Source organism: Cebidichthys violaceus, unplaced genomic scaffold (assembly GCF_023349555.1).
Source record: "Cebidichthys violaceus isolate CVI_PGR_0920_01 unplaced genomic scaffold, fCebVio1.0.p SCAF_8, whole genome shotgun sequence".
Taxonomy (NCBI): domain Eukaryota; kingdom Metazoa; phylum Chordata; class Actinopteri; order Perciformes; family Stichaeidae; genus Cebidichthys; species Cebidichthys violaceus.
The window spans coordinates 11,468,981-11,483,852 of record NW_027176964.1 but is presented as its reverse complement, the minus strand read 5'-3'; the positions used below and the strand labels follow the sequence as shown (position 1 = coordinate 11,483,852).

At 37.5% G+C, this 14,872-nt stretch overlaps 2 protein-coding genes across 2 annotated transcripts in view; one reads left to right on the top strand and one right to left on the bottom strand.

Annotated features, from left to right (window-relative positions):
- The first annotated feature begins 1,787 nt into the window (after positions 1-1,787).
- Positions 1,788-6,403, top strand: LOC137865939 (retinal homeobox protein Rx2-like). The gene is made up of 3 exons (XM_068701530.1): positions 1,788-2,070; positions 5,350-5,606; positions 5,966-6,403. The coding sequence occupies exons 1-3, from the start codon at positions 1,788-1,790 to the stop codon at positions 6,401-6,403; spliced, it is 978 nt and encodes a 325-aa protein (XP_068557631.1).
- Positions 6,404-12,777: 6,374 nt separating this feature from the next.
- The window catches only part of LOC137892593 (collectin-12-like), a 39,089-nt gene continuing 36,994 nt past the window's right edge, over positions 12,778-14,872 (bottom strand). The window contains exon 23 of the mRNA XM_068737858.1: positions 12,778-14,377. Coding sequence (XP_068593959.1) covers positions 14,173-14,377 — 205 coding nt within the window. The 3' untranslated portion in view covers positions 12,778-14,172. The remainder of the gene's footprint in view (positions 14,378-14,872) is intronic.

The following is a 14,872-nucleotide window of genomic DNA, read 5'->3' as shown; positions in this document are numbered from 1 at the left end:
TTCCAAATGCAATGTTATTTGTTATGTATTTATTTGACACATGTAAACAACATGGTTGCATGTCACACAATTGAAAAAGGTTAAAGGGGTGATGAGGACTGCGCTCAACATTAGTCTTGTCCACTATTTGCTTGTCTTTTCATCAATTAGGTCAAATAGAGGATTGTGTCTTTTTACTTTGCATCTCTACAGCTGTACTATAAACTCATTGCTTTTTTGGTTTTGGTATGAAAAATGAAGCATCAGAAATCAGATGATAATTATAATTATTATTATATTATTTATAGTAACTCTTTCTAGTTAGACAAATTAGGAAACGTTTTTTATTTTCTTCCACAAAATAATATAATACAATCAAATGTGCTTTGAACAACACGTGATTCACGTCTGTTTTATTTCATTTCATTATTAAATGCTGCTCATAAAGAGTTAAGTGCCTACTTGAATGAAACTATTTTTTGAATACAAGTCTTTACAGTGTGTACCCATTCAAGTTAAAAGTCCATCTCTGTGTCTTTTCTCCCTTACATTGTCTATAATGAAGGGATTAGCAAAAACTCTCAGTACGAGCCATTATCTTTCAGACAATAGATTTTTTGAAAGAAAGTCTTGTTGAGGCTTCATTAGCAATGGCCTCCCTCTGTGGTCTGAATGCAGGACACATTTGGAGCAATTACTTGACCAGAAAACAACTGTCAGTCATTCTTAAAGGGGAAGGATTCCAATTAATAAACCTCTTAAACCCTTTGGTTTTACTACCATTCCCCCACAAGCTTTGGTGTCTTGTGTGGTTAAGGAGAGTTTTGTCAGGAGAGAAAGACATTACATGTGCTTGTTGCACAGGACTCCAACGGTAGGTCCTTTGCTCACTTGTGTGCAGGGGATTTCAAGGACTTAACTGGGAGTAACAAGTGCCTACAGTAGATATTGTTAGTGTCATTCAGCAACTTATGGACTACAGAGACACCATGTATATAGCGTAGCCTGTGGGAGGAACCTGAAAGAAGGTAAGATTACTTGATGTACTTATGTACTGTGCATTTTGTCAATTGTGTCTTTTGATGCATGTGTTTCCATAATGCTCATTGGAATTCAATAAAGAAATTAAAAGATTGTATAAGTGCAGCTTGCATTTGGTGCCTCTCAAGATGTTCTCAAATGTCGCTGGGTGGATTACAAACCAAATTAACTGCATACTTGTGCAAAAACTTTTAAAATGCTGAGGTATAAAATGTATAAGTACAAAATGATGGGAATCAGACTTGAGAATTTGATTGTTTTTTCTAGACACTATAAGCTCAACATATTCTTCAGTTGTTCACTTTTAAATTCTTCCTACATCTTAGTTTTGTATGTGTGTTCTGAACAACACATGTTGTGATTATTCATCATAATGGAAATTATACTAACATAGCATAACAAAGTTTCTTTTGGAGGAAAAAGCAAGATAGTCACACTCATTATTTAAAGTGATCTATCTTAATAATCAAAACAGGGGAACCTGCTTACTAATGCAGATATTACATTGGCATGACTAATGTCTAATGTTATGTCTTGTTTCTTTTCTCTCATTCCCTTGCAGACAAAGATGTGAATTGGTTCGTCTTTTGTGTAAACAATATATTCAGCCTCCTTGAAGGATACGGCCCTCACGCTTCACATAAATCTGCTCCATTTCACGTGAAGCAGAACAATAGCTCTGTACAACAACTGCCCTGCTTTGTCACACTTGGTAGCATTTTGCTTTTTTCTGACAAAGAAGAGAAAAGGTGTCTCAAAAGGCTCGAATGCATTTGTCAATGGATACCCTGGGAATAGTGGACGATAGTTGCCTGGACAACTATGACTTGGCAAAAGGTGCTGGGTCAAGCGGTGGAGGCAGGGTCCACAGTATTGATGTTATACTGGGATTCACTAAAGACCAGGACCCTTTACTCCATTCGGAAGGGGATGATGACAGCCAAAAAGCCAACGGAGAAAACACACTGCACCCTGAGAAGCAGCTCCCCCCAGATCCCTATGGGCACCTTCCAGAACTGGGTGACAGCTCCCAACATTCTACCTACCATGGTGAGTCCTTTCAGAAAAGAAACTATTAGGCACAAAAACTCTTTAATGCAGGACCATAATGGAGATTTTGTCTGTACAACAAGCGAAAGAAGAGCTGTAAGGTTGTCATAGTGTTATATGTCTGGTTTAAAACACCCACACAGATTTCCCAAAAGTATTTGACCAGTGACTTTCCATAAAAAAAGTTCAAGTGTCACCTTTTATCAACTACTCTCATGATGAGTTATTTGGTTGTTTGAAAGGACAGTCATGCAAAGTATGTAAATATAACTAGCACTTAAGTCTAGAAAATTAAAAATAAGCAATAACGATAGCAGTTTTGGTGAGTGGAAAAGGGAAGCATAGTACTACATTTTTTTCAGGAATGTAGTTTCATGCCGATCGGACTCTCACAGAAATACAAAGGCAGCCAAAAAAAGCTGAAATAATAGCAAACATCTTTTAGTGCCCTAGTAATGTTTGTTTCCTAGTCTGATGAGTGTCCCATGCTACTCTGCTGAATCCTCATTTTCCAATTAACTGTACTCTTAGGTTGCTTTAAAGTTAGAAAAACATATTTACAATACCTGACAATATCACTCTGTATCTGCTTGTTCTAAAATTGAATTTAATCTATATGAAGCTTGATCTGAGTTAAATAATTAAAACCATGGTGTTTCTGTTATGACTACTTGTAGCTAAAAATCGTTTAGAGATAACGGGGATAGACATAACACTTCACCTGCTGTATGCTTACATGATCTAAAGCAACATTGCTATACTTTTTGATATAATCTATGGACATGAAGCCATTTTCAAAAACCAATAAAATCACTGCTGTAATGTAATGCTGTAGAATAATGGACATGATCAATCGCAACTCATATCGACTCTCAGTGGCCATGCATTAAGCTGGCCTGCTACTCATATGCGTCTTGTGTACACCTGATAACTGCAGATTTTGTAATAACCCAGAGACACAATCATTTTCTCAATATGTAGGGTGTAATAAAGAATGACTGTCTTCATATCGCCTGGTATATGGTATGTTAACGTAGCTACAACCTATGAAAAAACATACTGCTACTATTTAAGTGCTTCATACACTAAAGCAAGATTTTGTAAGCCTTTGATATGGGTCTTGGGGCAAAATTTGCAAGAGTTTGATTTAGATCAATTTAGATATTAAGCTTATTTAATTTTTTTCACCACACTTGTGGTGATCGAAATGATAATTTGCTCCATAAACATGAATAATATCGTAAACTACACACTTCTATTAGGGTGCTTTATACCTGTAACTTGTACAGATGTAATTATAACATATGCCAACGCCACAGTGACTCATTTGCTTAAAGAGTTTCATGTTTAATCCAGAGTTCCCTATATTACGGTCAATAACGATACAATGGACGGTGATGATGTGGAAGAAATAGTTTTCTTCCATTCAGCAGAAAGCAAACGGTAACTTTAAATCGGTATTAAAAGCCATCATACTGCTCTGTGTATTCATGGTGTACCCTTTAAAACATTCATGCTTTAAAGATTTCACAAACTAGCTGGAAAGCAAAGATTTTGCTACATGGCATCATAATTTCAAGCCATTGATCTGTTGACCACATTGCCTTAAACGATTTGGAATGATTAACGAGCTTTGATGCATCTCATTATTGGCTCACTTGCTCTACATCCATGTTTTGGAAGACATAATCTGGACTATGACTGTTTACTCAACTTGTGCAGAAGCCAAGTCCCTTGTTAGATTAGAGGAGGCAGGGAATCATAGGTTTAACTGGTGGCATCTGTTACTATGATTACTGTAGGGGAAGAATTCAGTGAAAGACGTGATGCCATTTGGACTTGCCAAACCCCTGGTGTTTGCAAGCCCTCAACTGTATAAAGGGCATCAGTCATTAAGCTGTTTTATCATGAGAAGAGTTAAGATTTCACTTTTTGATCAGGCTGCAGGTTCAAAAGTTTCATCTGTGTTGAAATGATCAACAATCACACATAAGTAGAGGTGTTTTCTTCTGTTGACATATTTGTTGTCGTAAAACTAGACAAAAGACAAGCTATAGTAGGTCAAGTATAATGCATTCATTAACTATTTGATATTAAATAAACAGATATGGGGCAGTCTCTGGGACAAATGAAATACGACACCTAATTTTTGGAAAAGATGTGGAATGTGATCCATGTTTATGCAACAAAGTTCAGATAGTAAGACATTTCTAATGCTGGTAACTACATTTCTGGTTGAAACAAGACATGACATGGTGATAAGTAATGTGGGGAGTAACTGTTGAAAAGGAAAACACATATGTATTTCCTTGCCTAGAAACGTGATGTTTTCAGGTATAAACTCCCATCAACAGCTTGGTTTTTGGTTGTTGCCAATTATTTTTTTTTTGCAATCAGAAGTGACACAAGAGGGTGGTACAACCAAACGCTGAATATGACATTTTTGGGCATCCAAAACGGCGACAGTCAACTTTCATGACCTGAAAACACCATGTGAAAGTTGAAAGACAAAACCGCAGACAACACCCAGACCGGACAAGGCTCTCAATCACAAGTTAGCCACGCCCTAAAGCATACCCTGCTTAATTTGTCTATTTTACTCTAAATGGGAACATCCCTTACTAAATGCATGTCATGTATTGAAAAAGACTTAAAACGACTGATTGAGATCATCATCTTATGTTAACAATGTTTACTGAGAAAATAAATCAAGTGAGAAGTAGGGTCATTTTCATATAGACTTATATACAATCAGACTTCTTTTTGCAACCAGAGGAGTCGCCCCCTGGTGGCCATTAGAAAGAATGCAAGTTTAAGGCACTTCCGCATTGGCTATACAATTTATCACAAATAAATCGGGTAGAGCGGATCCACCTAGCTGGAAACAATGGATAAAGACATTGGAGGAAACATAGAAAATAGAAAAATGGTTGCATTATTTGAGATTGCAAGAAGCACAAATGGAAGAAAAGTGGGTGACATGGACGTTATCCAGGACCCAAAACAGTGATGAACACTACGGAAAAGACAGCTGATCTAGTGGATCTAACTCAGAAGATGCATAGAGTAAAACCTCCCAAACATAAACCGTTTACCTTTTTATTTTATTTTATTGAAATTGTATATTTGTTTGTTTAGATGTTCCAAAACTGTTGGTTTTATGTTTGTAAATGATGAAAAAAAATAAAAAGTGCAATGGATGTAAAATGTGAATTAACGGATGTGTTAAAGGATATACTTTTTCTTGCATCTATATGTATCCTTTCATATTCATTTTAGAATCTGACCTATTCTCCGCTGACAAGTGTGATGAAGAAATGAGTAACCTGCAGAAGGAAGTGGACGATGCTGAGGAGTCTCCAGAGGCCGTTACAGAGGAAGAGCACACTAAAAAAAAACACAGAAGAAACCGGACCACCTTCACCACCTATCAACTTCACGAGCTGGAGCGAGCCTTCGAGAAGTCCCACTATCCAGACGTCTATAGCCGTGAGGAGTTGGCAATGAAGGTTAACTTGCCTGAAGTCCGTGTTCAGGTAAAGGCTATATGATATTCTAATGGTATGAGGTGTTGGTACAAAGCCATGGTAGTGGTATTGGTTACATGGTTACTGAGCAGAAAACTGCAGCTTAAAGTTATGGCCAATTAGGCCTAAAATCCGGAATCATTTTTAATTCAACAGAGCACAATTTATTCAACATTTTATCATAATTGTTTTCCATATTTCATGTTGCACCCATGAACACTTCTCATAAAACCACTTTTCCAAAATTTGTTTTACTAAGATTATCTAAATGTTACTTATATGTATATGTATTTTTATGATGAATGATTTTTGCTATTGTGTCCCAATGCCTCACTGCACCAATTCTTAATTAATTTATCTTTATCCAGGTGTGGTTCCAGAACCGAAGGGCCAAGTGGAGACGTCAAGAGAAGATGGACACTAGCACCATGAAGCTCCATGACTCCCCCATGTTATCCTTCAACCGTCCTCCGATGCCTCCTAGCCTGGGGCCAGGGGCCACCCCTATGCCCCTTGATCCCTGGCTGACGTCGCCCATCTCCAGTGCTACACCCATGCATACCATTCCAGGGTTCATGGGTTCACCGCAGGGCCTGCAGCCTGCCTATCCGAGCCACAGCTATCTCAACACCCCGCCTGGCATGGTCCAAGGTATGCAGCCAATGGGCCCTCCTCCCTACCAGTGCCCACCCAGCTTCAACGATAAATACCCGATGGAGGATGACAGGAGTTCGAGCATCGCAGCACTCAGGATGAAGGCCAAAGAGCACATTCAGTCAATGGATAAAACCTGGCAGCACATGTGATCTGATGAGGCACCGGGGAGGGATTTTTGAGCTGCTCCCATGAATGTTTACAAACTGCTTTTCCACTGTTTGTTTCATATACCCATGATGACGACACATGACATTTTTGGGCATTTTTGGGCTGAAAATAAACTTTAAAAAAAGATCATTTAAAATTTGTTTAGCCCTCAGGAAAAAAATATTAAATCTCTGAGGGGCATTTATTTTGGTTCAGTTTTGGAATAGACTCTTATTTAGAGAAAATCCTCAACACTTTTGTGTCAACGTTAAAACCCATAAGAACCCATAGTGACACAGTTGTCACAGACAATGTAAGTATCCTTGATTTTAACTCTTGACGTCCCTAAGGGACACATACTGAACATCCTGGTAAGGTCATGCTACACTGAGTTAATTTGGGTACCCATGACATCACTTCTAAAATGGCTGCCTGGCTGGTTGGCACATTTGACAGAACTAGCTTAATTTCAAAAAGCTTGTTTTTGTTGCTAAAGGTAAGTTTCAACACATTTTACAATTCTAATGCATTGATAACATGTCCTACATTAGCTCTTAACTGTTCTAACCATGTTCATCAAGCTAATTTATGTCTAAAAAGTTAGGAAAATATTGTTGTGACAGATATGTCACATCGGGCTTTTAAACTTATAATAGTCTCATAAAAACCAATGTGACATATTTGTCACAATAAGAAAATGAGTAATGAGCTGCTCAATGGATTTTACTAATTCAATTATTCGTAGTTAAAATACATTCTGTTGTTGAATTTAAAAGACATTCAAACAACTATAAACATAAAATAATGTCAAATTGATTAAATTATTAGTAACATGTATTATTGCACATCAGTAAATAAAACACAAACAAACAAGATTTAACTATCCTAGAATGAACGACGCAGTGTTCAGGATGCACTGAAGATCAACCAAGGAGAAGACATGTTTGTCTTGTTTTTGGTTAAACTTACCCAGAAAAGTTATAATTTTGATATGTGCAAATTAAAAAGGCATAACTTTGTTACTGTGATTGATTTTCAAATGACTAATACATTTATACATAAACACCCATTGTGACATATATGTAACATTTCAGATCTTTGGCTCTATGGTGTTAGTATTTAGAAAATATTTTCAGAAATGTGTTCCAAGCGGTCAATTTAGTCTGTTTTATATCCCCTATAATTTTCCTTTAAGGAAAAATTGGTTTGGGTTTTTATGGGTTAACTTAGTACATTTCTGATACATTTGAGACAGTCCTGGCAAACTGAAATATGAGAGGCTAAGAAGAGCCATGTGGTCAGAAGTAGCATCATTTGCGGTCTTAAATCCTTTTTATTGGAAAGAAAGATATTTTCGAAAAAAAATGTAATACTGACACCAACTCTGTCTACATGAACCTGGGTGTAATCCCCTGAAGTGACAATATCTTTATGAGGTTTCATGAACATGGTGCTGTGCTGGTATCTAGATTGTCAGAACTAGACAATGTTAGTATACATTTGGTTTGTGAAAAGAGGTTTTTTCTCCCTTTGTCTCTTTTTTTTTTTTTTTTTTGTCTTTGTATTTTCAATCTATTTTTTTCCCCTGAACAGTGTAGTTATTGTCCAGAATGTCGAGTATATTTTTGGGTCCTTTGTAAGCAAGTTTTAAATTAAAAAAAAACGTCTCCCACTTAAATTTAGGTTTGATTCGGTTCAAAAGTGATATGTGTCTTATTTAAATCATTAAACTGGCCTTTTGGAGAGCATTGAGTCCTGATGGTGGAGGTTATCGGAAGTCACAGAGAGTAATCTGGCTCGGAGGCTAATTTAAACAGACAAGCATACCTCTTAACACCTAATTACTGCTTTTAAAGCGATTAACCCGGATTCTCAGCCATAGACAGAATGGCCTCAGCTGCCCCTGAAAAATCCTTTTCAAGACCTGCTTAACTTTGCCCCTCCCCTCAAGCTTGAACATTTATACTATTTCTAATTTACATATACGGCACACCATATCAATGTTTTTTATTATGCGCTGTCTTAATCTTCATCTTATTGGTAAAGGATGCTCTTTATTGCGTTGTTGACTAAATATTCATTAAAGACAGGCGGATTAGGAGTTAGAAAGTTAATGGGTGCTGGCAGCCTCTCTAACCCTTGGAAGTAGCACAGTTTGATGTAGCTGTTGGAACCAGAAGCAAATGACATTTGTCAGAGACATACGTTCATGAAAATATTGCTTGTGTGTTTATACTGTGTTTATTTGATGTGTGTGCATTACAATTATGCAGAAGGGTGCTAGGCTAGCAAAGTATATTTTCCTAATAAAAGTTTCTCTCTGGCTCTTGAAACACAGAAAAAAACATCTAATTTAATGGAATCAAGGGAAGAGTAACTTGCGATGCATTTTACTCATGCTTTCCACTATCTTACAAAATAATGTGTCATTAAGTTAGTGCTATCATTCCTTCACTAAATGTTTTACTGAGTACTGTGGCAATGCTTTGAGGGAAAGGTGTCTGTCAATGGAAGTCCCCTGTGGCATAAGGAAGTGTAAGGATTATTTACATCACTTCAGAAAATGATTTGTATATCATGGCCTTTAGAAATGACAGCATCCACACTGTCAGCTGTATAGTTTTTTTGTTTATATTGTTACAATCCCTGTTGACAACAGTGGACGAAAAAGCCAAAGAAATAAAACAGAAATTTTCTAGAAAACACTTACATGTATAAATGTGTGAGGATGTTTATTATTTTAAAATATTTTTTTTCATAAAGTTTTCAGAATGTGATTTTTTTTTTGGTCCATGTGGAAAACAGAATAAAGTTACAGTAGCACCACTGTAGAACCACTTTGATTGTGGATCTTTTTTTTTTTTTTATTCCTACACATGCATTAGTGAGCTACCAACATGACTTTGTGTCGTTAATGAGCGCTTATGTACAATAGGCCACGTAAGCTGTGACAGAGAGAGTTGGCCTGATGGAGGCCTGTTGTGTTCGTCCAGGCCTGTGGAGCTTTGCCAAGCCGTTAGGCAGATGAAGCTCCACTCCATCAGGCCCATCCAGGGGTGTCAGGAGGCCCCGCCTGCTTGGCTGCAGAGGCCACAAGGGCTCAAGTTCTAATTGCCCTCCAGTAGCCTGTGTGGTTTAGCTATTCCAAAGGTTTGTATAGAGATCTATTTTGCATCCGAGTACTTTGCAACAATGTATTAGGCAGACAACTTAAACTCAATACCCACCGTTTTTGTGAATTTTTTTTTTATGTTGACATCAATAAGGTGCTTCTGTCAGATGCTTCACAGCTTCTATCTATAGTAAAATTGGTTTAAAGGTTGGGGTATGAAATTGTTGGATACTGAAACAGTGGCTTTATGAGAGGTGTTCAAAGGGATTAATACCCACACTCAGGAATAATTTCCTCTTTTTTTTTCAAGTTATTTCTCTCATTGCCCAGCTTCTAATTACTAACCTTTAGTTTTGCAGGTAGAGCATTGCTAAGTATTCATTCAATTTATATGCCTCAGCAGTTTGGCATAATACATCAGTGAAAAAGGATGTAGATGAAAAGTGTTAAAATATTTAGTGATAACCCTTTTCACCACAACTTTGTCAGAAAGACTTAATGTAAAAAAAGAAAGAAAAAAAAGAATTTGCTCGAGAGGCCCTCAGAACGAGTGATTAATTACACACATTATTATGTTATTTTGCTTGGCCAAGCGTGACCTTCGCTGGGGCCCAGGCTCTAGTTAACAGGCTGACTAGCGGGCCGTGGTTCACGGTGGAAATAATAAGGGAAAGGAGCGGAATTAATTGGGTTTGATTAAGAACACTTTTCAAAAAGACACCCATTTCCCCTGTCAACATAATTGTGGATCACTTAAAAGGGTGGAAGGGGGGGATTTTGATGGCTGGCGCCAGTTGCTCGTCTTTGCTCCAGTGTTCACTTTGATAAGAAGTTTGTGAAAAAGTGAACACTGTCACTCAAAAACATGTCCCTTAAAATAAGCTCTCCCTCCCTCACACACGTGCATAGCATTCACTAGCACACATGCTAACGGTTAAGTTTTGCGTTCATTGCATTAACTAACATTTACTCCCTGTTACTCAACATAACCTTAACTGACTAATGAATGGCTAATTAAACTAACACTGACCTTTAAAAACCAAATTAGTGAGTGCTGAATGTAACGTAAGGGAAACCAGACTGACAACACAAGGGTTGTCTTCAATGTAGACAATCAACTGGCTAGAGTGTCTTCCTCTTTGCTATCTGATATTTGATAAAAGGGGTTTTCAAAAGTTACAGACCTCATTGCTGTTACATGTTATTTTTCACAACTTTACAAATGGTGAGATTGTGAGCTGTTTTAACACATTATTTTGTCAACTTGACTACAAATTATTAAGGTCATGCTCAAAATCTTTTCCATATCACACTTCTGGATTGGTCTGTGTACATTAGAACACCTATCTCATGTTCCTCCATTGGTTGGAAGCACAATCTTTACGGGGAGTGACTAAAAAGAGCCTGATTATACAGTATTTAATGCTCAAAAGCTCAGTAAATCTGCTTCATCAGGCTAGCAACTGGGCCTGTCATTGGCCAAATAAATTCTTAGTCAACTGACACCCATATGATTATTTGTTGACTAATCAATTAGTTGATTTAACTGACAGATCTGTAAAACTGAGATTCTCCACGAAGAATCACAAAGGCACCACTTTAAACCACTTTGTACCTACAGAGCTCTAAAAAGAAGAAAACAAGGCCATTCATATAATTATGTACATTTGGCCTGGTTTTATTGTGAATACCAATTAATAAGTATGGTTAAAATAATACATACAAACAGCAGGATACAAGTTTAGACAGAACCTTTACAATAATGATGTTTAAAACTTAAAAACAGGCAGCATCTCAATCCTGTGCAATAACGGTACATCGGGGCTGCAGTCCAACGCTGTGGTGCAACGAGATGTTACATTTGGATGATGTGTGACGATTAAGTGGCTCGAGGTCCAAGAATAGCTGCTACTTTTTATACATTTGATATTTTCAGCCCTCTTTGATCAAACAAATTAACACCATTTCACTCTTGCATTTAGTGGAAGGCAGCAAAACAAAGATTTCTCGTCTTTGAAATCAACTATATTAATGCTAAAAATCAAGTTCAGTGGGGGAAAAAAAAATGACCTCTTGTTTGCAAAGTCCCACGTTCCAAAGCTTTAAACGGAGTCGTTTTTAAATTGTTACGGTGGCACAGGGGTGGCAAGGAGCAGCACAACTAGTATCTCAAGTATCAGATCAATACACCAATTAGTTTTGCAACTGGAAAATCACAGTTCATCGTATTTAAGACCGCTTCATAATTCCTTCATGTAGCATCATTCAATATCAAACAACAGATAAATAATGTTTATAGTTTTGCAATCCAGTCAGTATTCATAGACAACAACTCTTTCCCAAAGATGTTGAACACGTAGAAGCCATAGAAGAGTGTGGAAAGTTATGGTATGAGCGGTAGATTTATACAATATTTGATATTAAAGTGACTTTATAACTGATAGCTTATGGAAACCAAGAAAAAAGGAGCTGCTTATAAATCCTGACTGTGCTTTCCAGAATCATAAAACCTCCTTTCAGTCCTGCTTCAGGTAGAATTTGTTTTAGTGTAAGACAGCTCGGAGAAAGGACAGGATTGAAATGCTTCGGGAGGTTAGATCAGTTTTTCACATTACCATTTGACCCTACAGTACAACAAGCAAGTATAAAACAGTGAGAGTAATGTCCATGTCCTCATGTGAGCAATTTAAATATACAACTAAGTTAGGCAGAATATCACATATTCTGCTTTTCTCTGAATACATACATCCTGCACTGCTTCTCCATTTAAAATATCATAACAATAATCATACCATAAATTAAAATGCACTACAAAAAAAACCTTCAACACTGACTAAAGAGATGCTTTTAAAGACACTGAGGCGGTTCAGAGTTCGCCCCTCAGTAGCTGAGTCTGTCGTCTGTTAGTACAGCCCCTGAATGGAGACGAGCAAACACTGAATCCACCAACAAGGATCTAGAGCTGCTTGTTTTGAAAAGGAAAACTCTGCAGCATGAAGTTCAGAGTCAACCATGAGAAGAAAAGGAAAAGAAATCTTGTCTTCTGGAGTGTTTTTCCCCCGCTTTGTTCCCTTTGGCTTTTACACCTTTAGTTCAGCAGGGACATCATGACTGCAGAGTTCACCTTCGAGGCTGAGCGAAACACCCGGAGCTGTGCTAACATCCACCCATGTGGCCGCCATGTGGCTCCACTACTAGTTCAGTATATACAAGAGTCATGTGCATGCTTAAATTCTTCTGGTTTCCCCCCCCCCCCCCTCCCAAAAAAAACAAAAGTGGCTTCAGTTTTCAGTACTTCTAAAAGTTGTCGACATATACAGAATGTAGTAATCTAAAGTTTTTAGCGTCGCTAAAAGTCCTTTTTCTGAATAATAATAAAAAAAATAAAAGTATGTTGACGCCGCTTTTCGGTGACACGACTAGCAATGCAGTTAAGTGGGTGAGAAGGCTGCGGTGTGTAAGTGTGTGAGTGAAGGTAAACTATTATACACTGATGAGGATGTGTGTCCGCTACTCTACACCTGTAGTGTGTTTGTGTGTAGCTCCAGTGTGCATGTTGAGGGGTAGTGAGAAGGAATGCGTTTCACACTTGATCAAATAGTAATTGCACACATATACAGTATGTATATATGTATATATATATATATATATATATATATATATATATATACATACATACATATACATATACATACACACACACACACACACACACACATATATTGTGGCAAGATCGAAGTGGCTATAGTTACACTGTTTTTTTTGTTGTTTTTAAAGCAATTTTGTTTGTTTTATTTTACAGGTCCATAGTTTTTTTTAGTAATTTCCTAGTTAGTTTTACAGGAAAGAAAAATGTGATACTAACTGTAGGTAAACTACTGTAGATTAACAGTTTAAGTCACTTCCAATAACTTATTTAAAATGAATTGATAGTATAACCTAAAAAGTCTCAAGTCAGCACACAGTAGGTCAGCTCAGCATTCAAAAATATATATAGTATGAAGGATAAAGTTTCAAATAATAAATGACTGATAAATGAATATTCACTTTTAACTGAAAGAACTTAGTCTCAGTTCCTCTATAATTGGTACCAAATTATGTGGCTAGGACTCATAAAATAAAACATAAACTTGATTTCTCAATAGTCCTATGATAACTTAAGAAGCAATAAATGTCAGGTCCCGTACATAAAACTGGACAATGCATATATTGCTATTAGATTTAGAAGTGATCAGGCTTGAATAATGACCAAAACTTAACTGAAGCAATTGAAGATAAAAGTGAACTGAAAGCTCCTCCGTGTCTTCACTTCTGAGTCGTGTAAAGGAATTTGAGAAGAAGAGTGAAAATGCAGAAACATAATTAATTGAAAGAACACAGTGTGTTTCTGTTTTCAGACCATGTGCGTCTTGGTGTGAGCTCTTCAAATCAAAGCCTCGTGATCACTTCTAAACCTGGAGTGAGAAGTGCAACTGTGTATTTATCTGACAGATAAAACAACGCAAAGCGTGTCATATGTCAAGTTTAGTCTACTCTATTTGAATGTTTTCACCCACCTGGTGTTGCACACAAATCAAAACGCATAAAAAAAGAAATGATCTACCACCACTATCTGATCAGGTCTGGTGCATGTGTATGCGTGAGGATAACAGTGAGCCCCTATAGCAAGGCTTTCTCTGAGTAGGGGGCCTGCGAGGCGTCTGATGAAGGTGCTATGCTCGGGCCAGAGGGGGCGCTGTAGTTTGGCGTCTGCGGCAGGCCTGGGCCGCTGGCTGGGTTCTGGTAGGACTGTAAGTCTGCTGGGGCCATGCTGCCTGGAGCTGCAGTGTAGACTGGAGGCTGGCCCATGTACATATGAACGTCACTACGAAAAAGAATGACGCAACATTAATAACACCACAACAGAAAGGTGGAATCATTAAATAGCAGGGGAAAGGTAGAATTCATACTTAGGCTCTTGCTTTTTTTAATGCACTCTGGCACATAATTCACATTAAAAAAGACAATATCCACCAACCAGTCATATGTTACAGTTTACTGTACATCCATGGGTGTCCAAAATGTCACGCCTTCATCACTCTAAGTTGTTAGACGTTTGGTGCAACAGGTGCAATTATGAAGGAAAGGCCGTCTCTTCTATACGCCTGGTTCTACTACTTGAGAATTCACAGTAAAAAATGAACAATCCACTCTAGATGAGAGGTATTATGTTGCCGTTTTAAATAAGCTGTTTGGTTTTTTTTCTTCCTTGATAAATGGTACATTAAAGAGACAGAAAGCAAATAATGAAAACGATTAACACTATTGCACTCTTTACTCTGGAGAAATGGGGATGACGTGCAGCAAAGTTTGTTATTTG